The sequence below is a fragment of the Mustela putorius genome, unplaced genomic scaffold (assembly GCF_011764305.1).
Source record: "Mustela putorius furo isolate JIRA1106 unplaced genomic scaffold, ASM1176430v1.1 tig00003899_pilon_pilon_pilon, whole genome shotgun sequence".
NCBI lineage: Eukaryota > Metazoa > Chordata > Mammalia > Carnivora > Mustelidae > Mustela > Mustela putorius.
This window is the reverse complement of record NW_025422048.1, coordinates 936,852-961,546: the sequence shown is the minus strand read 5'-3', so window position 1 is coordinate 961,546 and position 24,695 is coordinate 936,852. Positions and strand designations below refer to the sequence as shown.

Below are 24,695 nucleotides of genomic sequence, written 5' to 3'. Positions count from 1 at the left end.
TCTTCGGCGCGGTGAGTAGCAGAGGTTCTAGGCCCGTGCGTTGCCCTTGCTGATTTTCTGGCCTAGTTTGAGGCCTGCCCTCGTCTTCTGTCCGACTTTATCTGTTTCGTTGCAGCCACTGAAGATCCTGGTGTCGCCATGGGCCGCCGCCCTGCCCGGTGGTGAGTCCCGAATCCGTGAAATTTAGCAGCTGTAAAAAAGGAGGGAGATCCGTATTTCGCCTCTAAAACCAACTGTGGGGTGGGGCCTCTAGTGCACCTTTCCTGTACTGGGAACAGACTCCACGTTTTTCCCAATATCTTCCGGGTCGCTTGGGTTCTTTGGTTATACTGTTTCTTTAAAAGTTGATGTTGCCTTTTAGATCTGCTTCTGTTTTGTTCGGGGTGGGAGGTTTACTACCGTGGACTACATCCGTTCCACCACTTTTCGGGCTGGGAGCGACGTCCGCCTCGCTTCCCTCCTGTCTTGGAAATTCGCCACGTTTTTAGGCTCGATACCCTTCCAGGGCCTTTGTGTACTATCCCGGTCTTATTTCTGGGCGACATGCCCGTGCCTTTTCGGACGCCAAGGGCCGCCCCAAAAAGCGGGCTCAGCCGCCTCGTGTGCCCTGCAGGGGGCGTCAGGATCTCTTCACACGTGGTTCGGAGGCGGATTTAGTGCCACGTGCCCAAAAGTCGGTGGACGGCATGAACTGAATTACTAATCAGCGAGTTGGCAGTGCCTTGAAGTGAGACATAATTTTTTTTTTAAACTGAAAAAGCCCTTTTGGACATATTGACTATATGCGAAGTATGAAACCATAATAAGGGATCAAGCAAGATTGTTTTGCTTTTATGTTATTAGCATGGGTGTTTTCTAACATCTCACCACCTTACTTTGACCATATCTTGCTTAAAACCACCAGGGATGGAGACAGCTGGAGATTGACACATTGTTGTCCTCACCATTCCCTGTCCTCCTTTTGTCTTAGTTTAAGGGAGCCCCCCAAAGTTTTGTTGGGTTCAGTTGTGAACTGTAAACTTGGGTTCCCCCCCCCCTCCCCGCAGTTACCGGTATTGCAAGAACAAGCCGTATCCAAAATCTCGCTTCTGCAGAGGTGTCCCTGGTAAGTAGTGGGAGAGCTCCCAAACTAAACTGGTTTGGCTCCACTGACTGAGGTGCCTATGGCACCCACTCCCACACACTTAACAAGTTCTTTTCAGATGCCAAGATTCGCATCTTTGACCTGGGGCGGAAGAAGGCAAAAGTAGATGAGTTCCCACTGTGCGGCCACATGGTGTCTGATGAATACGAGCAGCTCTCCTCTGAAGGTGAGGCAGGGCGCCTTCCTAATCACTCTGTCCGTTCTGACTGCCTGGGCTTTATCAATTAGTCCTGAGTACGCAACGAGCAGCCTTTGTCCACAAGGCCGCTACAGATGTGCTGTGAGAGCCAGGGAGGGTTACGGTAAATGCTTCAGGGCTGTCCTGTCTCACTGTGCTGCCTCCCCCCCCCCATCGCCAACCTAGCCCTGGAGGCTGCTCGTATTTGTGCCAACAAATACATGGTGAAAAGCTGTGGCAAAGATGGTTTTCACATCCGAGTGCGGCTCCATCCCTTCCATGTCATCCGCATCAACAAGATGTTGTCCTGTGCTGGAGCGGACAGGTGAGCTGGGTCCTGGGTCTCTGCCTTTACAGGTGTATGGCCATAGTTGAGGTCCTTGTTCGGCTTGATTTTTTTTTTTTTTTTCTTAATCAGAGTAAAGAAATGGGCCTCGCACAACCAAACTCAACCACCTGTAATAAAACCAGGTTACTTGTTACCGGGTGCATTTTAATGGACTGTTTCTCCCTCCTACCACTGCACAGAATAATTGACTTGAGGGAACGAGCATAAGAGGCATGGTGACTCAGTTTGCCTCTTGTTGACTGGCTGGTGGAGGGAGGTGCTTCTGAGGGAGTAGCTTTAATCTTGCTGACAGCCACCTGCCAGAAGGCAGGTAACTGAAGGAGTCACAGTTCAGTCTTTCGGATGAGCCCAGTGCCACCTCATAGGGACTGGTTAGTCAGTTTTGGGGTTTTCTGTTCTCTGCAGCCAATTAAGCCGACTGTGCTCTTTGTCTGTGGGGGCCCAGTGTGCCATGACTGCAAACAGTAGCCTCCTCGGTAGTGTATGCAGCCTGTTGATTGTATGGGTTGCCCTAAGGGACCTTGGAGACAGCCCTTTTGGTGGATGCTGGGGTCTGACCTCATGGCTATCTCCAATTTAGGCTGCAGACAGGTATGCGGGGTGCCTTTGGAAAGCCCCAGGGCACAGTAGCCAGGGTCCACATTGGCCAAGTCATCATGTCCATCCGTACCAAGCTGCAGAACAAGGAGCATGTGATTGAGGCCCTACGCAGGGCCAAGTTCAAGTTCCCTGGCCGCCAGAAGGTGAGTTGTGCTGAAAGCACCATTCTTTCTTTGCTTGTCTCACTGTCCAGATGTTATGATGACATTCTTTTCATCTCTCCCTAGATCCACATCTCCAAGAAGTGGGGCTTTACTAAGTTCAATGCGGATGAATTTGAAGACATGGTGGCTGAAAAGCGGCTTATCCCAGATGGCTGTGGGGTCAAATACATCCCTAACCGTGGTCCCTTGGACAAATGGAGGGCTCTGCACTCATGAAAACCTTAGCACTACCCCTTCCCGTCATATTCATGCCCACCAATAAATCCAACTTCCTGTCTGTCTGTGCATCTGGATTCATGGTGCGGGGGGGGGGGGGGGGCTTTTTGGAAACTCTGAAGTCACCGTCCTTTGAGAAGAAGGCTGCTAAGTTGGCCAGGATTGGCATCTTCTCAGTTGTCTAGGATGTTGAGTTGGACCTGCCTAGATGAGAAGTTGTCAGTTCGAGATTTCCCTTTACAACTCCACTCTGATGAGTCCCTAGGCACTGAGTGCTGCCTTAAAGTGGCTGCTGTGGAAGCTCTCCTTGATGAGGTTCCCAGACCAGCAATGTGATCAGAAATGGGGAGAAGTGAAGACCAGGCATGGTTCTGGCCATGTTTGAACCAGCTGTCTAGAAGATGGGTCTTCCTGTTAGTCCTTAAGTAGTTTGTGTTAAAAGTTGTAAGGCAGCTTTGGCCATCCCTTCTGTCTACAAGACCTTGACTGCATCCTGAGCTCAAGCTCCCCCAGACTACCTGAAATGGCCTGTAAGATGACCTTGGCAAATAGTGTGCGGCTCCCCTTGGTCTGGGTGTTCTTTGTGCTGTTTGGCACTTGAGTTTTAGGCCAGAGTTCCAAGAGGAGCATTCGCTTCAGCATCCTGGGGCAGCAAAAATAAGCCGGAGGGATCTCTACTAGGCCTGATGCCCTGTGGCTCCCCACCCAGAAGGGGGTTCTAAAGAGATGGCTTCCAGAGTGGCCTGTAGTGGCTGCCCAGCCCCAGTGCTGCTTCCCTGGGCTGGCCTGTGGTGTGCTGCTGGGAGTCTCTGGCCATTGAGAGTCCACCAGCCTTTTTTAATCATTTAACAGCCATTCATAAGGTTGAAAATTTCCCTTTACTCTTGACCTTGAGATGGTTCTAAACCATAAATATTTGTTTAAATGGCCCTGATGTCCTAGCTGGATTTACTGAGCTGGAAAATAAATCTGGGGAAGGAAGGGTTCTATGATACCAATACCCAAAACAGGATCATTGTTAACATTTTGTGAAGTATCTGGTAGTCTTCACCTGCACGAGCACCTAGGTCCTCATGGGCGGGGCCTCTCGACTGTTTGCCCCCTAGCCTTGGTTACCAGCCCGAGCCTCGCCTTGTGGGCATGCAGCCAGCGTGGACCGACTACTCCGGATGGGGTGAGGTTGGGCTGCACCTTGGTTGTGAACTTGGGCTTGACAGCAGACAGCTGGGCTGTTTGCAACTGTTTTTATTTATTGGAGTCAACGACTGTAAATACTTTGTTTGCTAGTTACTGTGCGTGTGTGCGTGTAAACTGCTTATCGATCCCTGTGTCTGCCTCAATTTTAATACTGATTGATAGGGATCCTGCGTGTAATAAAAACGTCCTCTTGGCACATCTGCTCGACTATGTAATAGCCCCGCAATTTAGCTTTTTGTTTGCAGCAGTGTTTCCTTTTGGTTATCTAATAAAATTTTCCAACCCATTATGATTCCCTTCTCTGAGCTCTGCAGTTGAGCGCAAATCACCTGAGCGCCACCCCCTCACCCCGTCTCCTCCCCCAGCCCTGGAGCCTGTTCTGTCCCCACCCCTGACACTAGCTGGGGGCAGAGTGGCATGCGTCTAGCCTCAGGGCCTGCCACCTCCCACATTCTAATGGCGGGCAGGGGCCCAACCAAAGAACAGAAGCCAAGCGGAAGAGAAGGCAGAAGGCCAAGGGTTGCATTGTGGTGGGGCGGAGCTACGATCAGATGGAGGAGTCTCTCGGGAGCACACACGGGGGAGTGAGCAGGATCCGAGTCCCCAAGGCAGCGCGGTCCTCACATCTGCGGGCGGCAGGCTCAGGGCTGCTTCAGGCCACCAGGCCCAGGCGGGGGAGCAGGAGCAGCAGCAGCAGCAATAGGGCGGCCAGGCCAAGAGGCGGGACCCCGGGTGCCGCCCGGTTCAGCTCTACTTCCACAGGGTAGTGGTCGCTGATGTTGAGGGCCTGGGGGAAGGCAGCAGGACAGAGCCTCAGCGTTGGGGCCAAGGCACTTTCCTGTGGGCCCGTTGTGGCCTCTCCCCTTTACCTCCTCCTCGGTGAGGCCAAAGCTCCTGGGGAAGTTAAAGGCAGCCGCGGAGCGCAGCAGGCTCTGACAGCGCCCCCCATGCAGCACCACGCGGTCGTAAGCGCAGCGGGTGCTGGCCCGCACCGTGGTGTCCTCCTCGTCGCCGATCACCCACTGGAAGCCTGCCTGCGTCCGTAGCACCAGCTCCCCCAGGCGCTTTTTGGGCAGTGAGGCACAGTCAGCGTTGAAGTCCCCGAGCAAGATCATGTCCTGGAGAGGGGGGCAGGAGTCAGACCACCCAGCACCCCCACCCCCCCACCGCCGTCCCCCGTGCGATCGTCCCAACCTTACCTGGCTCTGCCAGCGCTGGGAGACATCCAGAAACACGTCATACAGGGCGTTCAGCTCCTTCTCCACGGCTTTCGGAGTGGTGTGCAGCGGAACCAGCACCAGGCTGGGAAGGACTGCAAAGCCCCAGGGACCAGGGGCTCCCACCTGCTCCTGGGCACTCCCCGCCCAACCTCTTCCCAGCAACCACGCCCTGGGGCCCGCCAGCCAGCCCCTCCTTCCTGCTCCCAGGCAGCGGGCTGCCCTTCCCTTCCTACCCTTGCTGGGAAAAGTGAACTGGGCCACAAAGGGCTCCCGGGCAAAGAGATCATCCGTGTCCTCATACACGTAGGAATCCAGGACTTGTGTCTTGTGTGACCTGGGGGACCGAGGCATGAGAAGCAGTGGCCCCACATCAGTGATATTTAGCTCAGAGCCAGGACTCAGAGCGAGGGGCCCTCCACGACCAGCCCTATTTCACCTGACTGCAGCCTTCCTAGCTGCTTTTCTAGAACTTGTTTTTCATTGAGATACACTTCACATAACACGGAAGTGAATTCTAGACAGATGATTTCATCGTCACCTGAACACGCCCCTTGCCCTCTCCATCCCGAACCCAGAGGGTTCCCCCAGCCCAGGCTGTCCTACAGACTTAGGGCTGTCTCTGGAAACTGGGTCTGCCCAAGGTCCTCAATGAGCCCCCATTGTTGAGTCTCTTCCCAGAAGCTCCGTCTGGTTCACTCCCAAAGAGAAGGCCAGCCTTGCCCTGAGCCCCTGCGCTGGTTTCCACAGGCGAGAGGCAGAGCGGCCCCACGTCTGCACATGGATAATGAAGTCCCCCTGCCGTACGGACACGTGGCCATCACAGCTGGCTAGGCCGGAGGAGAGTCTGAGCCCAAAATAAAACCACTGAGGAGAAAAAGTGCAACGAGAAGGTGACGGCCACCGCAGCAGGAAGGCACCTGGAGCTGCTGGGACGATGGAGGCTCCTGGCACTGGGCGTGGTGCCAAGCCCGGCCCGGCTCCGTCTGTGCTTACCGGTACACGTACACGTACTTCTCCATGTATGTGCTGCGCCCCAGCGAGGGGCTGCTCAAGACGCTGTAGAACCCAGAGCCGTCAAATCTGCCGGGATAGGGAAACCCAGAGTCAGGGCCCCTGAGGTGCTGGGGAGGCCCCCCAGATTAGCCCCGCAGAGCCTTCCTCACCGATTGAGTTCTCGGAGCAGGAGAGAGATAGCACTGCCAGAAGCGTCCACTACCTCCTGCAGCACCATGATGTCGCAGCGAGCCAGGATCTGCCAGACAGCAAGAGGGCTGGTCAGTGCCAGCGACCTCGGGAGGAAGACGGGCTCCCTGGGGAACTAGCACTGGTGCAGCCAAGAGTGATGCGGCTCTCTGGCTGAGGCCCACGGAGAGCACTGGGACCAGCAAGGACCTGGGAGAAGACCGAGTGCTGCCCCAACCACACTACACCCATAGTACAGAGGAAACGGAGGCCAATGACAGGGAATGTGCTCCCCATCTCCTTACCCACGTCTCCTGATGTCCCCTCTCCTCTGGGAAATGCCCCTGGTCAGGCAGGGCAGGGGCTTTGGGTCGTGGGCACAGCTTTCCTTCAGTGATGAACCTACCCGAACGAAGGTGTCCATCACATGTTCTCTGGCCGCCTTGGAAAGTGTCAGCCGCTGGCCATTGAAGGCACAGATGCGAAAGGCCTCAGCGCCCCCAGGCAGGAGAAGCAGGAACATGGCTGGGTAGTGCATGGCTGTGTGGGGGCTGCTGGGACCCTCTGGAGGAATCCAGGCCGTTCCAGGGCACGCTTCCAGCTGGGCTCTGTTCTGCTTCTGAAAGGACATGGCAGTGTGGGACCGAGCCAGCACCAGCTTCCCAGAACCGGCCTCCCAGAACGGACCTCCCAGAACAGCCAGCATCACAGACCGCCTGCCTTTCTCCCCATGGACACCTTCCAACACCAGCACGCAGGGCTCGACTTCACTTTTTTTTTCTTTTTTTTAACGATTTTAAGTGGGGTGCCTGGGTGGCGTAGTCAGTTGGGCGTATGACTCGTGATTTCGACTCAGGCCACGATCCTGGGTTCTGGGATCAATCCCACACTGGTGGGCCCCCTCCTCAGTGGGGAGCCTGCTTCTCCTTCTCCCTCTGCCTCGTCCCCCTGTTCATGCTCTGTCTCTGAGTCTCTCCATCTCTCTCAAATTTCGAAGATTTAATTTTTAAGTAATCTCTATATCCAATGTGGGGCTTGAACTCACAACCCCGAGGTCTAGAGTCTCATGCTCCACGGACTGAGCCCGCCAAGTGCCCCTCGACTTCATTCTTCTTCATTGTGCTAAAATACACATAGCATAGAATTTACCATCTTGACTTTTTTTTTTCACCATCTTAACCATTTTTAAATGCGGAGTTGAGTGGCATTAAGTGCATCCACACTGTTTTGTACATTCACACTGCCATCCATCGCCAGAATTTTTCCAGCTTCCCAAACTGAAACTCTGTCCCCATTAGACACTCGTCCTCTGTCCTCCTCCCCCCAGCCCCTGGCGCCCACCATCCCACTTTGTGTCTCCATGAATCTGACTACTCTCAGCACCTTGCAGGAGAGAAGTCCTACGTTACGTGTGTTTGTGACTGGCTGATTGCACTAAGCAAGTCGTCAAGCTTCATCTAGGTTGTAGCATGTGTCAGAATTTCTGTCCTTTTTAAGGCTGAAGAGTATGGATAAACCCAACTGAACTGACCTACTCCGCCGTTCATGGACAATTGGCTCGTGTCCAGCCCTGGCCGCTGTCAATCACACAGCTTGCGAACCTGAGTGTGCCAAGATCTCTTCCAGTTCCTGCTGCGGATCCTTTCGTGTGTACACCCAAAAGTGAAATTGCTGGGTCACACTTTTCTGGGGAGCCACCAGACCATCTTCCACAGGGGCTAACTCCTTTGTTCCATTCCCACCAAGAGGTCACAAGAGTTCAACGTCACAGTAAATTCCAACTTTTCACCACCATTAGCAACACGTATCTCTCTGCTTGGGAGATGCTATCTTTAAGACAAACTCCCAGCAGCAGAATTACTGGGTTCAAGGGAGTATGCACCGAAAATCATCTCAGCCAGACCAAATCACCCACTGCAGAGGGGGATGGGCGCCTTTCCCACGGCCCTGCCCTCCCCAGACAGCCCATCTTGTTCAACCTACCTGCTAAAGCCCCCTGCTTTTTGAGCGTCTCCTGGTTTACCTTGGTTTCAGATGCACTCAAACTTTGTCCTGTCATTTGGGTTCAGCCCCTTGCTTGATTCCTATCTGTGTCATTCTCATTTAAGCAACGTAAGTCCCTCTATTTCTGTCTGCCTGCTTTTCTCTGTCACCTCTGTAACCAGACTCAAGGTGTTCACCCCCTGGGGTGCACCAACTTGAACACAACCCAAGGAAGGGTTAAAAGGTAAGAGGGTTTTCGGGGCGCCTGGGCGGCTCAGTCATTAAGTGTCTGCCTTCAGCTCAGGTCATGATCCCAGGGCCTCACGTTGGGCTCCCTGCTCAGCAGGAAGCCTGCTGCTCCCTCTCCCACTCCCCCTGCTTGTGTTCCTTCTCTCGCTGTGTCTCTCTGTGTCAAATAAATAAAATTACAAGAATAAATAAAATAAAAGCTAAGAGGTTTTTAGTTCTTGGTACGAGTAAGGAGACGGGGATGGAGCGCTATCTCCCCAGGACTTTAACAGAGGAAGCTTTTATCCAGTGGGTTAGGGGTGAGGGCAGGGAGCTTACATTACATAGGCAGTTTGGGTTCAATTGTGCAGGCCTAGCAAGTCAGCAAGTTAGTGCAAACAACGTACGTTCAAAAAATGCTGGAAAACTCCACCTACAGGAGACTTTAGTATTATAATGGACTAAAGGGAGTTACTTTAGGACCACTCAGGGGCGAGGGCGGGGGAAGCAAAGGGACTTCTGTGCTCAGCTCCAATCTAGCTCCAACTGGCTCACAGGAGGCGCTATCAGGCAAGACACACCTAGTAAGGGGCTGTGAGGTGAGGCGGTGAGCTGGCTGGGTGTCTCCGCGGCTGGAACTGTTGGTTTTGGCAAAATAAACCATATTCCTTCTCTGCTTCTGTCCCTTCCCCCACTGCCTTCTACTCACAGCTTTCAGCCCTCTTATTTTTTTTAAAGATTTATTTATTTGAAATATTTTATTTATTAATTGACAGAGAGAGACCCAGCGAGAGAGGGCACCCAAGCAGGCGTAGTGGGAGAAAGAGAAGCAGGCTTCCTGCCACGCAGGGAGCCCAATGCGGGGCTCGATCCCAGGACCCTGGGATCATGACCTGAGATGAAGGCAGACACTTAATGACTGAGCCACCCAGGTGCCCCAACGATTTTAATTTATTTGAGGGAGGAAGGGAGGGAGGGAGGGAGGGAGAGAGCGAGAATGAGCAGGAGGGAGAGGGGGAGAGAGAGAACCCAGAGCAGGCTGCACACTGAGCACAGAGCCCCATGCAGGGCCCCATTTCATGACCCTGAGATGATGATCTGAGCCGAAACCAGGAGGAGGACAATTAACTGACTGCAACACCGGGGCACCCCTTTGAGCCCTCTTATTTGAGTAACTTCCCACTGCATCCCAGGTAACGTTTTGTCACCTCCCGCTCTGCCTTCCTCTGTCTTCCTTGCCCTCTCTTCCCTGTTCTCCCTTCTTTGTCATCTAGTCTCTTTCATACTCCTGGCTGGGCTCAATGTCTGTCTCTCCTGGGCCACCTGCTCTGTCACTCATGCTGGCTTGGGTGCCCTGCCCTGGTTACTATTCTGGGATGTATGTGGACATCTGAGCAGCCCCGGGCTGTCAAGAGAAGGCTAGAAGGCTCGGGGGTCAGGGGCCCGCACAAGGGCCAAGGGCAAGAAGAACCATAGTGACTGTTTCTGGCCTCAGCCCAAAACCCAGCCCAGGCCCAGGCTCCCAAGCTAAGTCTTGGCCCCCAGGGGTTCCCTTCCCCTTTCTCCCTTCTCCCCACGCAGGGGGCAACTTCCTCCCTCCCTCTGCTCAGAGGGCTCCCATACCTACTCAGACCAGCTCGTATCCACGCCTGCCGCAGCTGTAAGCAGATCGCAACACGTCTACGGAGTCGCCGCGGCGGTCTGGGCAGGAACCTTAGGGAAGAAAAGAGGAAGGGACTCTTCCCGACCCACCCCTCCGGCCAGGCCGGTCGCCCCACCCTTCCTGGCGCTGGGGCTGGGCCCCGCGGGGCCGACGGCCGGACTCCACCTTCTCTGACCCACGTGGAAGCAGGCTCCTGCTGGAGGCCTGGAGCTGTGGGCGGATGACAGCCCTGTGAGTCATAGAGATCGAGCCTCAGCGTTCCTATAATGAGTGGGGTCCCTGTGCCAAGGGCGCGGGTGGGGGGGGTGCGGAGCCAGCGCGCAAATGCAAACCGGGAGCTGTGCTCTCCCAGGCCCAGCCCTCAGTCCCCCACACGGGCTGCCTCTAGGCGGCACCTGGTAGGAAACACACGAGAGCCAGAGCTTGTGCCCGATGTCGGGGGAGACTTGTCGCGAGCCTGGGGACCCCCGAGGACAAGAGCCTCTTCTCCGTGTCCCCAGGGCGCTTGCCAGCGTGGCTGCACACTCCGCTCTCTGGAGACACCAAGCGAGCCAGCCAGGCGCCCAGATTTATTTTTGAAGCACCTTTTTATTGTTTTTTTAGAAAATGTTTCCAGGGGCCCAGTCAGTAGGGCATGTGACCCTTGAATTCAGGGTCCTGAGTTCAAGCCCCACGTTGGGGGTAGAGATTATTTAAATAAAAGAAGGGGGGAGAGGAGGAGAAGGCAGCTTAGCGGATACAAGGCTTTCTCCTGGGAGTAGAAGTGGTGGCTGAGAATACTGGAAATGTGCTGAACGACAGGAAATACTATATTATACATGGTATCTTTATTATTTGGCATATGTTGCTACATATACGTCACACATTACATGTTACATATATATACACATATTGTACAAAGCTGTAATATCGTAACTGCAAAATTGTGTGCAGTTAATTACGTGAAACTACATAATGTAACACATAACAGGTTACATACATAAAACATGGCATACAGTATAAAATGCTACAAAATATTACAAAACGGTTAATTCCGTTATATGAATCCTGCCTCAATGAAAATAAAGGGGAAGAAGAACTAAAGTAAAAGTGCCGTGAACTCCGGCCTTTAGCGGTGTCCAGTCATTGCGCTGCGGAGCCCGGTTAGCTCCGGACACCTCCGGCCGCGCAGCCCCCGCCGCCGGGAACGTGCTCGGCGCGGCGCGGCGGGGCGGGGCCACACGGACCCAGGGCCCGCCCCCGCTGCCGTCAAGCGGCCTGATAGCCTTTTACGACAGGCAGCGGAGAGCCGGCCGCCGTCGCAGGCTCGGTTTCGGGCGGGGGCGCGGGGCTCCTGGCTGCCACCGCCGGGCCCGTTCGCTTCTCACTGCGACCCCTGGCTCCTGACCCCAGTAGCGGCTCGTCTGTGGCGAGAGAGCGGGGGCCGGCCCGGCCCTGGCCTGACCTGCGAGGTGACCTTGGTCGAGTCCCCTGCCGCGTGGAGCCCGTGTGGTGCGGGCCCGTCAGAGACCCAGTTCTCCAGCGGCCGGGGACACAGACCTAGAGCGGCCCCCCACAGGCTGCCCCGTGGCAGGGGAAGCGCCGGGCCGCCTGGGGAGTGGGGAGCGGGGCAGCTCGGTGGGGGCGGGGGAGATGCCCCTGCCTGTGAAATGGCCGTTCCCCGCTGTGCCGCGGTTCACCTGGACTCTGGCCAGCAGCGTCGTCATGGGCCTGGTGGGCACCTACAGCTGCTTCTGGACCAGTGAGTGGGCCCAAAGCCGAGGCAGAGTAGGCCACGGCTCTCCACGCCCAGCCAGAATTGGGGTTTGGGGTTGTGGGCGTGGGTAGGGGCCAGTTTGGCTGGGGGGAGCCCTGGGACCCAGGGAGAATGAGGCCAAGACCTCTCCCCACAGTTCGTCTCTCCCTCCAGAGTACATGAACCACCTCACCGTCCACAACAAAGAGGTGCTGTACGAGCTCATCGAGAACCGAGGCCCAGCCACGCCCCTCATCACTGTCTCCAATCACCAGTCCTGCATGGATGACCCTCACCTCTGGGGTACCTGGCACCAGGGTTCTGGGCGTAGGGAGGCATGGCGAGAATCCGGGAGGGGGCCACATAAAAGCAGAACCAACTCACTTCTCACTGGGCTCTGTACATATCCCTGGCACTTCTGTTCCTGTGTGTCCTGCGCCGACGATGAAAATATGATTGGTGGTCCCTTCAGTGTCCTCTCAGAAAATGACTTGGTAAGGGCTTAAGAAATTTGGAGGGACCGAGGAAGTGAGGAAGCAGCTGTAGGGCAAAGTCTGATGGCTGCTTTACTTTGTCGCATCAGGCCTGTGGAACCCTCCATTCTCTAAACTGTGGAAGGTCCCACAAAGTATTAAAACAAATCCAAGAACCATAGGGTATCTTGTCAACGAAGGTGTGGGCTAGAGGCTGGGAGACCCATATCCCACCTCCAGGTTTGCCCCAGGCCGAATGTGTATCCTTTAACCAGCCTCATTTGGGAGCCCACTTTGCCACCTAGAAGTTCCTGCTCTGCTGACTTCACAGGGAGCTGCTTGGCTCCAGTAACCCAGATGGCTGGGTAGAGGTACCCAGAGCTTTTACTGATGAATTCGGGAGGTTAGACTTTTGTAGAGCTCATGGGAATCTAGTCAGTCAAATCAGAGCCTTTCAGAGCTCACCCTGGCCACTGGGCATAGAAGGGCCTGTAGAGTGCCATAGGCAGACACCGGGGGACCAGGAGGGACCTTTTAGAGCCACTCAGTAACCTAGACTAATGTGGTGGCAGCAACAGTGGAGGGGCAGGTGTAGAACAAGAGGAAGTGGCAAAAGATACGGGGTGGGGGTAGGCAGGCCAGATGTGGCGACTAATAAGGTATGGGTGAGGGTGGGAAAGAGGGAGGAGCCAGGGCAACGGAGGGTCCAGCCCCAGGGACTGAAAGATGCTGCTTTCAGCCATAGGGAAATGGTAGTGCTGCTGCCTCTGTTCCTCATTCCCTGAAACTCGGTGACAGAAAAAGCTGTTCCCTGGGGACAAGGCAAGCTGGGGCATGAAGCCTTTCCTTCTCTAGGGATCCTGAAACTCCGCCACATCTGGAACCTGAAGTTGATGCGTTGGTGAGGAGGAATGGGCCCCTCGCAGTGGGCCTGGCAGGCCTCACCCGTCTCTGCCCAGATTTGCCCTCCTCCTGCTCTGCCCAGGAGGCGGCATCCAGCAGTACAGGCAGGGCACGGGGTGGGGTTCCGCAGGCTCTCCTGTGCCTCCTTTCCACACTGCCGACGATGTCAGGCTTCATGTTGGGGGAGGGCAGGGAATTAGGGTGCAGGGGAGGCAGGGATGACTGCATCTGTCCCTACTTCAGGACCCCTGCGGCCGCAGACATCTGCTTCACCAGAGAGCTGCACTCCCGCTTCTTCAGCTTGGGCAAGTGTGTGCCCGTGTGCCGAGGTGAGCTGGTCCTCCAAGAGGGGCTCATGGGCGCGTGAATGCAGGGAGGCACTTCTGCAGCCTTCTCTTCTTTTCTTCGGAGTGGGGACTGGTGGTCAGTGCTTTTGCTTGAGCAGTCCTGGGAGTGGAGGGACCCTGGTGGGACAGCCTGGGCACAGAGGGAGCCGGCAGCCACTGCGCTGCTAGTGTGACTCCCAGTTGCACTGCGTGGCTGCAGAGGTGGTACTGGCTGCTGGAGGAGTGAGGGCCTTGTGGAGAGTATGCATTTCCCGGGACTGCCTGAGGGCTGTGTGAACCTGGACTGTGGCATTAGAAGCCAAGGAGGCATTGTCCGCAGCTAAGAGACTCAGCCATGGGAGGGTGGCGTCATGGGTCTGTGGCGGTGGTGGCATGTGCTGGAAGCTGCAGCGTTTTGGAAAACAGGCTTGCGGGGTGAGGGTGTGACACTGAGGGCCTCAGGAGGTGAGGGCCGTTTTGATCCCCATTCTCCAGATAAAAGGGTTTGGAGGAATTAATCCACTGGCCCAGGGTCATGGGGCGGGAGGTGGCAAAGCCAGGATTTGAATCCAGGTTGCTCTTTTGACTGGGAAAGGACAATATTTTCTAGGCAGAGTATGAAAGGAAAGGCATTCGAGACACAGGAAGCACATGCCAGGCCCTGAAGAGGTAAGCGATAAATGTAGAAAGTGTAGGTTGCAGGCCAGCCAAATGTGAAGGTTCTGGAACAATCGTGTTAGGAATTTTTGGACTCTATTCTGTCATCAGGGCAGTGATGTGCTTCCTTCTGTGGTTCAGAGAGAGAAACCGTCCCTGCCGCAGCATGGCTTGTCGGGGGAGCGGGAGCGGAGCTTGGTGGAGGCCGAGAGCCCAGGTAGGGGCTCACTGGGTCATTCCGGCGGCAGCAGACCATCGTAGCCGCGTCTCTGGAGGCCGCTGCGGACAGCTGGAGGCAGAGTAGACAGGACGTGTTGACAGACTGAGTGGGGGAAGGGGTAAGGAAAAGATAGCTTGAAGACGACGCTAGGTGACGTCGGATGACACTGAGCCACTGGCAGGAGGGGCCGGCCGGCAGTGTGGGGGTTGAAAGGGAGCACATGTTTCCCTGGAGGAGCCTGTCGCCCGAGGAGGGCAGCGGTCCCAGAGGCAGTGGGATGTGCAGTTCGGGAGCTCCGAAGAGCGCTCGGGCGTGTAGCAGGGACTCAGCGACGAACAGAGTTGCAGAAGTAGAGGAAAGATGGCAGCGAGGGAGAGCGGATGGCCAGCAGGCGCTAGGACGGCAGCTTGGAGCGTGAACAGAGACACAGGCCACCAGGGCAGCAGGAAGCAGTGGCAAAGCAGGGCCCCTTGGCACTGGAGAAGCCTCCAGGGACCCTGGAGAAGCCATTGCTGTGAAGTGACAGCCACAGGAGCTGCCAGGGCCAGGAGGGGGTGGGGATAGCAGGGGTGTCCACCCCTCCCAGAAGGGCCGCCAGGAAGAGGAAGAGGGAGGAGGCGGTAACCAAAGGGTGTCAGAGGTCGAGGGAGAGTTTCTTACTTCTGCTGGGGAAACGCAGTAAAGTAACCTCAAGAAAATGAAGGGCTTTTAATGAAAAGCTGCAGCACTCAGATCCTCACATCTGCTCTTTGGAGACAGCAGCTTTGAGTGCTTTCACTTCTTGCTGCGTTTGAAGGCTGCTTCATTTCCCCAAAACCTGAGCAGAAGCTACGAGTGTTGCGGCTAGTGCCCGTGGCATCCTGTGATGGGAACTCTGCTCAGGTGCCTGATCTCAGGTCCCCCCTTCTGCGACCTCACACACAGGCTTTCTGTGTCCACGTCTTTTTTCTTAAGTTGTATGTATTTAATTTTTAAGTTGATTTATTTTTTTAATGGGGTGTCAAACGCATGACCCTGAGATCAGGAGTCACATGCTTTTCCGAATGAGCCACCCAGGCGCCCTCCACGTCAACTTCTTGTCTTGTTCTGCTTTTTGCTCTGCATCTAAGTTTTACTGTATGGTTAAAACCAGAAAACTGGGGGCGCCTGGGTGGCTCCATTAGTTAGGTGTCTGCCTTGGGCTCAGGTCATGATCCCAGGGTCCTGGGATGGAGCCCCACATCAGGCTCCCTGCTCAGTGGCGAGCCTGCTCCTCCTTCTTCCTGCTGCTCCTCCTGCTTGTGCTCTCTCTCTCTCTCTCTCTCTCTGACAAATAAATAAATAAATAAATTTTAAAATTCTTAATTCTCAGCACCTTCAGGGAGAGAAAGTGGAGAGGGACAAGCTATTTTTCAAACATATGTGATGTGGAGCAAAGATCTAACAGATTGTGTTAAAGTAAAGGAAGTATCTGGCTTACTTGGGCTTCTGTGTTCCAAAATACTCCATTCCCCCCCCAAGTACAGGCTTGATGATACGAAGTATCAAAGTGATCTTGGACAAGCAGAAGTAGCATTAGCAGAAGCTAGATACTCATGTGTTGTGCCAAAATCATGGTAGTAGTATTTTTTCCCTTTATTTAAAATTTCTCTTTTTTTAAAAAAAGATTTCAAGTATTTATTTGAGAGACAGAGAGAGAGATCACAGAGGCAGAGGGAGAAAGCAGGTTCCCCACTGAGCAGAGAGCCTGATGTTGGGCTCGATCCCAGGACTCTGGGATCATGACCCGAGCCAAAGGCAGATTCTTTTTTTTTTTTTTTTTAAAGATTTTATTTGTTTGACAGAAGAGAGAGAGAGAGACAGCAAGAGAGAGAACACAAACACAGGGAGTGGGAGAGGGAGGAGCAAGCTTCCCACAGAGCAAGGAGCACGAAGATGCGAGGCTCGATCTTAGGACCCCAGGATCCTGACCTGAACTGAAGACAGACACTGAACTGACTGAGCTACCCAGAAACCCCTTATTCAATCATTCATTCATTTGTGTGTTTGTGTTTTTTTTAAGTAGGCTCCATGCCCAGTGTGGGGCTTGAACTCATAACCCTGAGATCAAGAGTTGCATGCTCTACCAACTGAGCCAGCCAGGCGCCCCTAAGTTTCATCCTTTTTTAAGACTCAGGAATTTTCTGTGTGTGTATCTGTGTACACCACATCTTTCTTCATTCATGTATCGGCAGATACATGGCTTGGTTCCCTATCTTGGCTACTGTGAAGCTGCAGTAAACACAGGGCTGCATGTATCTTTTTTAAAGAAAGTATTTATTTGAGTGAGAGAGGACGAGCAGGGGCATAGGCAGAGGGAGAGGGAAAGGCAGACTCCCCGCTGAGCAGGGAGCCCGATGCGGGGCTCCATCCCAGGACCTTGAGATCATGACCTGAGCTGAAGGCAGATACTTAACCAACTGAGCCACCCAGGTGCCCCATCTACATATTAATTTTGTATCCTGAAATTTTATTAAATTCATTTATTACTTCTAATAACTTTTTGGTGAAGTCTTTAGAGTTTTCTATGCATGGTATCATGTCATCTACAAATAGAGATAGCTTAGCTCCTTCCTCATCAAAATGGATGCCTCTTATTTCTTTTTCTTTTCTTTTTTTTTAAAAGACTATTTATTTGAAAGAGTGAGGGAAAGCAAGAGGGCAAGGGAGAAGGAGAAGCAATACTCCCCATGGAGCAGAGAGCCTGATGTGGGGCTGGATCCCAGGATGCTGAGACCATGACCTGAGCTGAAGGCAGAGGCTTAACCCACTGAGCCACCTAGACACCCCTCATTTCTTTTTCTGGTCTGATCGCCAAGGCTAGGATTTGTAGTACAATGTTGAATAAAAACGGCAAGAGTGGACATCCTTGTCTTATTCCTAACCTTAGAAGAAAATCTCAGTTTTTCTGCATTGAGCATTATGTCAGCTGTGGTCTGTCATAGGTGGCCTTTATTATGTTGAGTTATGTTCTCTCTAAACCCTCTTTGTAGGGGCGCCTGGGTGGCTCAGTCAGTTAAGCATCTGCCTTCAGCTTAGGTCATGATCCCAGGGTCCTGGGATCAAGCCCCACATCGGACTCCCTGCTCAGCAGAGAGCCTGCTTCTCCCTCCCCCTCTGCCGTTCCCTCGCTTGTGTGCTCTTTCTCTCTCTCTCTGTCAAATAAATAAATAAAATCTTTAAAAAAATAGAAAAAAAGTAAACCCATTTTGTTGAGAATTTTTTATCATGAACAGATGTTGAATTTTGTCAAAATGCTTTTTCTGGGGGTGCCTGGGTAGCTCAGTCGTTAAGCATCTGCCTTCTGCCTTCGGCTCAGGTCATGATCCCAGGGTCCTGGGATCGAGCCCTGCATCAGACTTCCTGCTTCTCCTTGTCCCACTGCCGCTGCTTGTGCTCCCTCTCTTGCTGTGTCTCTCTCTGTCATAAATAAATACAATCTTTTTAAAAAATGCTTTTTCTGGGGCGCCTGGGCCTCTGCCTTCGGCTCAGGTCATGATCTCAGGGTCCTGGGATCGAGCCCCACATCAGGCTCTCTGCTCAATGGGGAGCCTGCCTCCTCCTCTCTCTCTGCCTACTTGTGACCTCTGTCTGTCAAATAAATAAATAAATAAATAAATAAATAAAATTGTTTAAAAAAAATGCTTTTTCTGCATCTATTATGATTGTATGATTGTCACCCTTCGTTTTGTTAGCGGGCTCTCTAGCATCGATTCACAGATACTGAACCATCCTTCCACAGTGGTGAATGATCCTTCTAACGTGTTGTTGGATTCAGTTTGCTAATATGTCGTTGAGGGTTTATGCGTCTGTGTTCATAGGGCTATTGTCCTGTAGTCCTGTCCTCTTTTTTTGTAATGTCTTTGGTTTTGGTATCAAGCTGATGCTGGCCTCACAGAACATATTTGGAACCCTTCCTTCCTCTTCCATTTTTTGGAATAGTTTGAGAAGAATAAATATTATCTCTTTAAATGTTTGGCAGAATTCACCTGTGAAGCCATCTGGTTTGTTTGTCGGAAGGTTTTGTTTTGTTTTATTTATTTATTTGACAGGCAGAGATCACAAGTAGGCAGAGAGGGAGGCAGAGAGAGGAGTAAGCAGGCTCCCCCTGAGCAGAGAGCCCGATGCGGGGCTCGATCCCAGGACCCTGGGATCATGAGTGAGCTGAAGGCAGAGGCTTTAACCCACTGAGCCACCCGGGTGCCCCTATCAGGAGTTTTTTGATGACCAATTCAGATCATCATTCACTAGTAGTTGGTCTGTTCTGCTTTTCTGTTTCTTCCCGATTCCGTGTTGAGTGTGTTTCTCTCTTTCAGGTTGTCCAGCTTTTTGTTGTGTAATTTTTCATGCTACTCTTGTGGTCCTTGGTGGATCTGTGGTACCGGTCGTTCGTTCTCCTCTTTTCTTGCTGAGTTTAGCTAGAGGTTTATCAATTTTATCTTTTCAAAGACCCAGCTCTTGGTTCCATTGATATTTTTTTAGTCTATTTCATTTATTTCCACTCTGATGTAATTATTATTTCCTCCTTCTACTAACTTTGGGTTTTGTTCTTTTTCTAGTTCTTCTGGGTGTGAGGTTAGATCAAGGTTTTTCATGTTTCTTGAAGTAGGCACGTGCAGCTCTGCATTTCCTTCTTAGAACCTCTGGCTTGAGGAGCCTTGTAGTTTAGCATGATTTGCGTTTCAAGTCGGATGGTGCTGTCGCACCAGTGAGGTTTGGTGGAGATGGACGTGGCGCACCGAAGCCCCCTCCTACCAGGGAAAGCTGTGCTGCGGAGGGGAAGCCCTGCTCTCCCGACGCCCTGAGAAGCCACCAGGACCAGCTGCTCCTCAATTCCAGCCCCTGTGGGAGCTGCTGGGCCAGATTCCCACTGGGCTGGCTTGAGTCGAGCCTCCTGGATGGCTCTCTAGCACCTTCTAAACACTCGGCCTTGCAGAGAACAGGTTAAAAGCTCATTTACTGTGCACTGACTTGAGATAGCCCCAGTGTCTGTCTCCTTGTCTTTATGGTGTGTCTCTCCCTCCTTGATGAGGCCTCCCGTCATTGTCCAAGGTAGAGGTTCTGGCCGCGGGGTCATAGCGCGTCCCCACTGGGCTCCCAGTTGAGGGCCAGCGCATAGCGTTGGGCACCTGTATCTGCGCTGTTGCTCACTGCCAGGCCCCCGGGGCTCAGTGTCAGGGTCTCCAGGTGTCTCTACGGTAGGTGTTGTTAGCCTTGGGGGCACTTAAACCCCCATTTTTTCAGCCTAGCGAGTTTGACTTTTTCCCGGCTCTCAGTGACACCACATGTCGCATCGACGTTCTCCCTTTCCCAAGAGGCTTCAATAACGAGAGTCTAGTTTCTCGGGGAGCCCCGTGAGGGGCGAAGGGGTCAGCCGGGAGGGAGGGATGGTGGAGGCTGAGGGCTCAGGCGGGGCTGGGAGGCCTGTGGAGAGTGGCTGTGGCGACTGGCCCAGCCCAGAGGCAGGAAAGGCTGTGCAGACTTGGTTCACTCCTGCGATGCCCTCAGGGCCAGGGGTGGCAGACAGTAGGCTTGCCCCAGGGGTGGTGTACCCCAAGGGGAAGGCTGCAGGAGCTGATGGGGGGCTTAGCGGGCAGGGAGCGGAGCTGGCGGGCCGGTCTGCGAGGGTGTCCGCGGAGCAGACACCAGAAGGTGGGCTTGGAGGCCACTGGAGGAGTTGCCAGATTGGAAGTTCAGTTGGAGGCGGTTGGAGACAGTGATGCTTCCTTGTCCATGAGAGGTACTTGGAGGGTTAGAGGTTACCATTGAACAACTGCTGTCGTGGACCCCAGGGCAACCGTGGCTGAGTCCCCAGGGACAGGGATCGGAGGGTGTCCGCATGGCTGGTGTGGTGGGGATGATGGAGTCCTTGAGCTGCCAGAGCAAGGAGGGCGCCCCGGCAGAATGGTGACCGATGGCGTGGCCTTTTCCCGGCAGGAGATGGCGTCTACCAGAAGGGAATGGACTTCATTCTGGATAAGCTCAACCACGGGGACTGGGTGCACATCTTCCCAGAAGGTCAGTGGCGCTGGCGGGGTTGCGCACACACCCAGCTTCCCAGCCTCACCCTTGTCCTGTCTCTCAACAGGGAAGGTGAATATGAGCTCCGAGTTCCTGCGCTTTAAGTGGGGTAGGTGCTGCTGCCCGGCGGCCTGGGATGGGTGTGTGGGTGGTGCCGGGGCCGGGGGCAGCGCCGGCACAAGGGCTCGCCTTGCAGAGGAGCCAGACCAGGGCAGTTGGTCTTAATTGGAGGTGGGCAGCGGTGGCTTTGCCGTAGACTGGCACCGACGTTGGCTTGTGCCAACGTTTCTGCCTCTCCCCGGGGCAGGAATCGGACGCCTGATTGCCGAGTGTCATCTCAACCCCGTCATCCTGCCACTGTGGCATGTCGGTGAGCATCCCTCTTGAGCCGAGGCTGCAGCCTGGGGGTGAGCGCAGGGAAGGGGGCGGCTTCCCTAGGTTTGGGGAGAGTTCCACTGGGTGGCAGGGAGAGGGACCCCGGGGTGGAGGGGGCTGGGGCTTCCTTTGTTCCCAGGCCTCTGTCCGTTGTGCCGCAGGAATGAACGACGTACTCCCTAACAGCCCGCCCTACTTCCCCCGCTCTGGACAGGTGGGTACGGGCTGCGGGCCTCCGTCTGTCTGTCTTGCCCGCCATCTGCCTCTTGTCTCCCACTTAGCACCACTGAGGCCAGATTCAGCTGCAGCAGGGGCACCGAGTGGAACAGAGAGAGGGGGACTTCCTGGCATCGAGGCCGGTAGAAGGAGAGCAAGAGGGACCAGGCCGGGTCGGGGGGGCCCTGGGGTCTAAGCAGGACTTGAATGTCTCTCAGCCTGACCACCTTGTTTTATTTTATTTTTTAGAAGATTTGATTTGGCAGAGAGCAAGCGAGAGCAGGAACACAAGCAGGGGGAGTGGGAGAGGGAGAAGCAGGCTCCCCGCTGAACAGGGAGCCCGATGTGGAACTCGATTCCAAGACCCTGGGATCATGACCTGAGCCGAAGGCAGAGGCTTTAACCACTGAGCCACCCAGGCGCCCCCTCCCCACCCCCACACACAACCTTGTTTTAAAGAGGGAGCGTGGCCATGAGGGAGCATGCAGCAAGTTAGGGGCAGGACTTAGCTTCTGGCTCTCTTGGGTGGTTGGGCCACAGCTTGTTTCTGTCACGCGCTGGTGGCTGCTCTCCCTGCAGAAAATCACGGTGCTGATAGGGAAGCCCTTCAGTGCTCTGCCTGTGCTCGAACGGCTCCGGACCGAAAACAAGTCGGCTGTGAGTTGCCTTTCTCCCCGGTGCCTCCTCCACCCGCTGCCCTGGGCTACCCTGTGGCTGGCGTGGCCTCTCCCGGCACCCACGGCCTCCCAGGACCCCGGGCCAAACTGCCAAAGGCCCGCAGGCGAGCCCCTGTCCTTCTCCTCAGGTGGAGATGCGCAAAGCTCTGACCGACTTCATTCAGGAAGAATTTCAGCACCTGAAGACCCAGGCGGAGCAGCTGCACAAGCACCTACAGCCCGGGAGGTAGACGTCAGCCTGCCACAAGCCTGCCAGTTCCTGTCCCCCGCCTGCTCCCTCTGGCCCCCAGGCCCAGGAAAGAGGCAGCTCCGATCTGGGACCCAGCTGCCTGCTCTCAGTGCTGTCTTTGGGTCCTTGCATGGCACAGAGCTCACCTGGGGGACAGACTGGTGTTTTGAGGTCACATACATTTTTTTAGACAGATGTGTGCATAAGCCCTGGCAGGTGTCCTGTCCTCATCAGTGAGCATTCCCCCTGCTCTGAGCCGCTTCAGTGGAAGGAAGCATTTCAGCTGCTCCTCCCACTTGGGCAGGAAAGCAAGGAGAAACTTGGGCGGGGCTCCTCTCTTGCCTCCAGGTGTCCCCTTCCAGCGCTGGCATCAGGACGGAGGGGACTTGAGGGGGGGCAGGTGGCCAGGCCGGAACTTTGGTCTTCTCCCACCTGCCCCGATCTGGGAGCCACTGACCACCTCCTCAGAGACGGCCGCCAGCCTCGTCTTCCTTCTGCCCGCACTTTGCACAGGCGTGGGGTCCTTGGGCAGGGCCCAGCCCTGGGCTGCAGGCGGATGAGCCGCCTTTTGCCAGAAGCGGAGCCCCACTGAACGGAGCCTGTGGCAAGGGGCTGAGACCCTGTCCCTTGCCTGTGTGCCCGGGCCCACCAGCTGCTCTGTCTTCCACCTCCCTGGTATTGCTTGAGTCCCATGGGACCTGGGTTTTCATGTTTTGTAACCAATAAAGCATCTGTGTTGTGTTTTACCTCTGGCTTCTTCACGGGTCGGGTTGTGAGGTGGCTGCTGGACAGGAAGGCTGGACCCGTGGAGCAACAAGGGCCCTTGGGCACACCAAGCTCTCACTGTAAACTTCAGTCATTATCGGGGCATCTGGGTGGCTCGGTTGTATCCAACCTTTTTAAGATTTTATTTATTTGACAGCATGCGAGCACACACGTGCACACATGGGGAGCGACAGGCAGAAGGAGAGGGAGAAGCAGGCTCCCCGTGGAGCCGGGAGCCCAATGTGGGGCTCAATCCCAGGACTCTGGGATTATCACCTGAGCTGAAGGCAGACACTTCACCAACAGAGCCACACAGGCGTCCCTGAAACTCTTGATCTTAGTTCCGGTCTTGATCTCAGGGTTGTGAGTTCAAGCCCTGTGTTGGGCTCCATGCTGGGCTTGGAGCCTACTTGGAAAAGAAAACAGAAAACCTCAGTCATTATCTGTAATGCCCATAACGAACTAGCAAAGGTACGCATTAATCTTATTTTGCAAAGGAGGCAGAGCGAGCCCAACGGACTTGATTCAAAACCCAAATCCAGCAAGGCAGGGAGAAGCAGAGAGCAATTCCGTCCTCCCCGAGCTGGTTCCGGGGAGGGACGATGTCTCCAGAGGGCCCAGCAAGCCACTGTGAGCAGCACACGCTGTGATGCAAGATGAGGGGGGCCTCCTTGGCTGAGCTCGAGGCCCTTGATAGGAGCACAGGCGGGGCGGGTGGTGCTCCTGGTGGAAGCAGAAGCAAGTCCTCTAGAGTGAAGTGAGCTCCACCTAGGTCTCCAGTCCACCCATGAGTTCAGATGCCCCCAGAAGAACACAAAGATCACCAGACATGAGGAGATGAAGCCCCAACCTGCACAAAGCTCCACATTTTTATTACTCTCCATGGTCTTTTTTTTTTTTTTTAAAGATTTTATTCATTTATTTGACAGAGATCACAAGTAGGCAGAGAGACAGGGAGAGAGAGAGAGGAGGAAGCAGGCTCCCTGCCGAGCAGAGAGCCCGATGCGGGGCTCGATCCCAGGACCCTGAGATCATGACCCGAGCTGAAGGCAGCGGCTTAACCCACTGAGCCACCCAGGCGCCCCTCCATGGTCTTTTTTTTCTAAAGATTTTATTTATCTATTTGACAGAGAGAGAGACATCACAAGTAGGCAGAGAGGCAGGCAGAGAGAGAGAAGGAAGCAGGCTCCCCGCTGAGCAGAGAGCCCGATGTGGGGCTCGATCCCAGGACCCCAAGATCATGACCTGAGCTGAAGGCAGAGGCTTTAATCCACTGAGCCACCCAGGAGCCCCTCTTTTTCCCTAGCTTTATTTTAGTTTATTTTGAGAGAGAGAGAGAGAGACAGAGAGAGTGTCTGTGTGTGAATGCAAGGGGGAAGGGGCAGAGAGAGAGAGAGGGAGAGAGAGAGAATCCCCTCGCTGTGGGTGGAGCCTGACTTGGGGCTCAATCTCACGACCCTGAGATCATGACCTGAGCTGAAATCAAGAGTTGAATTCTTACCAGTTGAGCCACCCGGGTGCCCTATATGAGGAAAGACACTGAAAGACATTAAAGAAGACCTGAGTCAATAAAGATCCCAAGCTCATGAGAATAACAAAGATGTCAGTTCTCCGGAACTGAGCTATTGAATATATAGATTAGGAGTGGCCGGGGGGCTCAGTCAGGGAAGTGTCCACCTTCAGCTCAGGTCGTGATCCCAGGGTGCTGGGGTCGAGCCCCATGTCAGGCTTTGTGCTCAGCGCAGAGTCTGCTAGAAGCTCTCTTTCTCCCCCTCTGTCCCTCTGCCCCCACCCCGCCCCACACGCTCTCTAATAAATCAATCTTAAAAAAAATTAAAATAGGGGCACCTGGGTGGCTCAGTGTGTTAGGCCTCTGCCTTTGGCTTGGGTCCTGGTCTCAGGGTCCTGGGATCAAGCCCTGCATTGGGTTCTCTGCTCAGCAGGGAGCTTGCTTTC

The 24,695-nt window shown here is 54.4% G+C and overlaps 3 protein-coding genes and 1 non-coding gene across 9 annotated transcripts; 3 read left to right on the top strand and 1 right to left on the bottom strand.

Moving 5' to 3' along the window:
• On the top strand, positions 1–2,712 carry RPL10 (ribosomal protein L10). 2 transcript variants are annotated; one of them, XM_004780718.3, is made up of 6 exons: positions 3–161; positions 1,047–1,105; positions 1,203–1,310; positions 1,509–1,647; positions 2,252–2,414; positions 2,499–2,712. In XM_004780718.3, exons 1-6 carry the CDS (start codon positions 139–141, stop codon positions 2,649–2,651), a joined length of 645 nt encoding a protein of 214 aa, XP_004780775.1. In that variant the 5' UTR covers positions 3–138; the 3' UTR covers positions 2,652–2,712. The 2 variants fall into 2 exon arrangements, with proteins under 2 accessions (XP_012905565.1, XP_004780775.1); XM_013050111.2 differs by lacking the exon at positions 2,499–2,712 and having other exon boundaries at positions 1–161; positions 2,263–2,371.
• LOC123388511 lies at positions 2,071–2,204 on the top strand. Its single transcript, XR_006603006.1, has one exon. It is a non-coding gene; the product is annotated as a small nucleolar RNA SNORA70 (small nucleolar RNA).
• Positions 2,713–4,349: 1,637 nt separating the features above from the next.
• Positions 4,350–10,281, bottom strand: DNASE1L1 (deoxyribonuclease 1 like 1). Of its 2 annotated transcripts, none has more exons than XM_004780721.3 (8): positions 10,085–10,281; positions 6,657–6,869; positions 6,232–6,320; positions 6,062–6,148; positions 5,302–5,402; positions 5,048–5,160; positions 4,718–4,966; positions 4,350–4,635 (listed from the first exon to the last, which is right to left on the bottom strand). In XM_004780721.3, exons 2-8 carry the CDS (start codon positions 6,786–6,788, stop codon positions 4,501–4,503), a joined length of 906 nt encoding a protein of 301 aa, XP_004780778.1. In that variant the 5' UTR covers positions 6,789–6,869; positions 10,085–10,281; the 3' UTR covers positions 4,350–4,500. The 2 variants fall into 2 exon arrangements, with proteins under 2 accessions (XP_004780778.1, XP_004780779.1); XM_004780722.3 differs by having other exon boundaries at positions 10,089–10,281.
• Positions 10,282–11,373: 1,092 nt separating this feature from the next.
• TAFAZZIN (tafazzin, phospholipid-lysophospholipid transacylase) lies at positions 11,374–22,720 on the top strand. 4 transcript variants are annotated; one of them, XM_004780723.3, is made up of 11 exons: positions 11,374–11,865; positions 12,034–12,162; positions 13,188–13,233; positions 13,479–13,564; positions 20,394–20,474; positions 20,545–20,586; positions 20,785–20,847; positions 21,014–21,066; positions 21,648–21,725; positions 21,874–21,971; positions 22,323–22,720. In XM_004780723.3, the coding sequence occupies exons 1-11, from the start codon at positions 11,757–11,759 to the stop codon at positions 22,564–22,566; spliced, it is 1,029 nt and encodes a 342-aa protein (XP_004780780.1). In that variant the 5' UTR covers positions 11,374–11,756; the 3' UTR covers positions 22,567–22,720. The 4 variants fall into 4 exon arrangements, with proteins under 4 accessions (XP_004780780.1, XP_004780782.1, XP_004780785.1 ...); XM_045068142.1 differs by lacking the exon at positions 11,374–11,865 and adding an exon at positions 12,332–12,353 and having other exon boundaries at positions 12,040–12,162; XM_004780725.3 differs by having other exon boundaries at positions 21,874–22,465.
• Positions 22,721–24,695: the final 1,975 nt, after the last annotated feature.

Coding starts and splice junctions, on each gene's coding strand:
- RPL10 (XM_004780718.3), top strand. CDS start 139: ATGGGCCGCCGCCCTGCCCGGTG. Junction 1,106..1,202: donor CTTCTGCAGAGGTGTCCCTG/GTAAGTAGTGGG, acceptor AGTTCTTTTCAG/ATGCCAAGATTCGCATCTTT. Junction 1,311..1,508: donor CGAGCAGCTCTCCTCTGAAG/GTGAGGCAGGGC, acceptor TCGCCAACCTAG/CCCTGGAGGCTGCTCGTATT.
- DNASE1L1 (XM_004780721.3), bottom strand. CDS start 6,788: ATGCACTACCCAGCCATGTTCCTGCTTCTCCTGCCTGGGGGCGCTGAG. Junction 6,149..6,231: donor CTGCTCCGAGAACTCAATCG/GTGAGGAAGGCT, acceptor CTATCCCGGCAG/ATTTGACGGCTCTGGGTTCT. Junction 4,967..5,047: donor CCCAGCGCTGGCAGAGCCAG/GTAAGGTTGGGA, acceptor CCCCCTCTCCAG/GACATGATCTTGCTCGGGGA.
- TAFAZZIN (XM_004780723.3), top strand. CDS start 11,757: ATGCCCCTGCCTGTGAAATGGCCGTTCCCCGCTGTGCCGCGGTTCACC. Junction 11,866..12,033: donor CTACAGCTGCTTCTGGACCA/GTGAGTGGGCCC, acceptor CTCTCCCTCCAG/AGTACATGAACCACCTCACC. Junction 20,848..21,013: donor CCTGCCACTGTGGCATGTCG/GTGAGCATCCCT, acceptor GTTGTGCCGCAG/GAATGAACGACGTACTCCCT.